General features: G+C 41.4%; 1 protein-coding gene across 1 annotated transcript; it reads right to left on the bottom strand.

Moving 5' to 3' along the window:
- LOC147501316 (uncharacterized) lies at positions 1–375 on the bottom strand. The gene has a single exon (XM_086604298.1). The coding sequence runs from the start codon at positions 373–375 to the stop codon at positions 1–3; it is 375 nt and encodes a 124-aa protein (XP_086460424.1).
- Between the last annotated feature and the right edge of the window lie 354 nt (positions 376–729).

The raw sequence follows: 729 nt of genomic DNA, 5'->3' as shown, positions 1-729 counted from the left end.
CTAGGGTACAGAGTTGAGAAGAAGAGTTTTTGCTTGAACATTAAGAATGAGTGGTCCTGAGCACCAAGGTTCATGCCAAAAACTAATGTCATTTCCATTTGCTATGGTGTACCTCACAAGCTTCCATGCAACTTTTCTATGTTCCAAAATGCCTCTCCAAACCCAGGAGCAATCCTTTGGAGCATTCATTGTCCAAAACTGCTTTTGCTTGATATGATGGTCCCATGACCATTTAACCCACAAGCTCTCTGATTTCTGAGCCAATTTAAACACTAGGCCACAGTATGTTGCTTGGTTCCACACCCTTGGGTCAATCAATCCCAGTCCACCTTGTTCTTTATCCAATCTTAGAGTAGTGTGACTCGAGTGGTGCATCTTTCTCTCCGTAGTCGGGTTTGCCCAAATGAATCTATTACATAACTTGCTCACCTTGTCCAAGACAGTTTTTGGTAAAACAAAAGTCTTGACCCAGTATGTTTAAAAAGATGATAGGACTGATTTGACTAGTTGTACTCTTCTTGCTCTATTCAAGTCTTTATTCTTCCAATCTGAGATACGTCTTGTTATCTTTTCAATGAGAGGGAGGCAGTCTCTAATACCCAGCCTTGTTGCAGTAAGAGGCAAACCAAGGTATGTGACTGGAGAAGTGACAATCGAGATGTTCATCGCAGTTGCTAAAGCTAATCCTTCTTCTTCAGACATGCTTCCTGTTAATAGAGTGGTCTTTTC

Source organism: Coptis chinensis, chromosome 4, assembly GCF_015680905.1.
Source record: "Coptis chinensis isolate HL-2020 chromosome 4, ASM1568090v1, whole genome shotgun sequence".
NCBI classification, from domain to species: domain Eukaryota; kingdom Viridiplantae; phylum Streptophyta; class Magnoliopsida; order Ranunculales; family Ranunculaceae; genus Coptis; species Coptis chinensis.
Note: the sequence above shows the minus strand (reverse complement) of the source record. Positions and strands in the feature narration are given on the sequence as shown.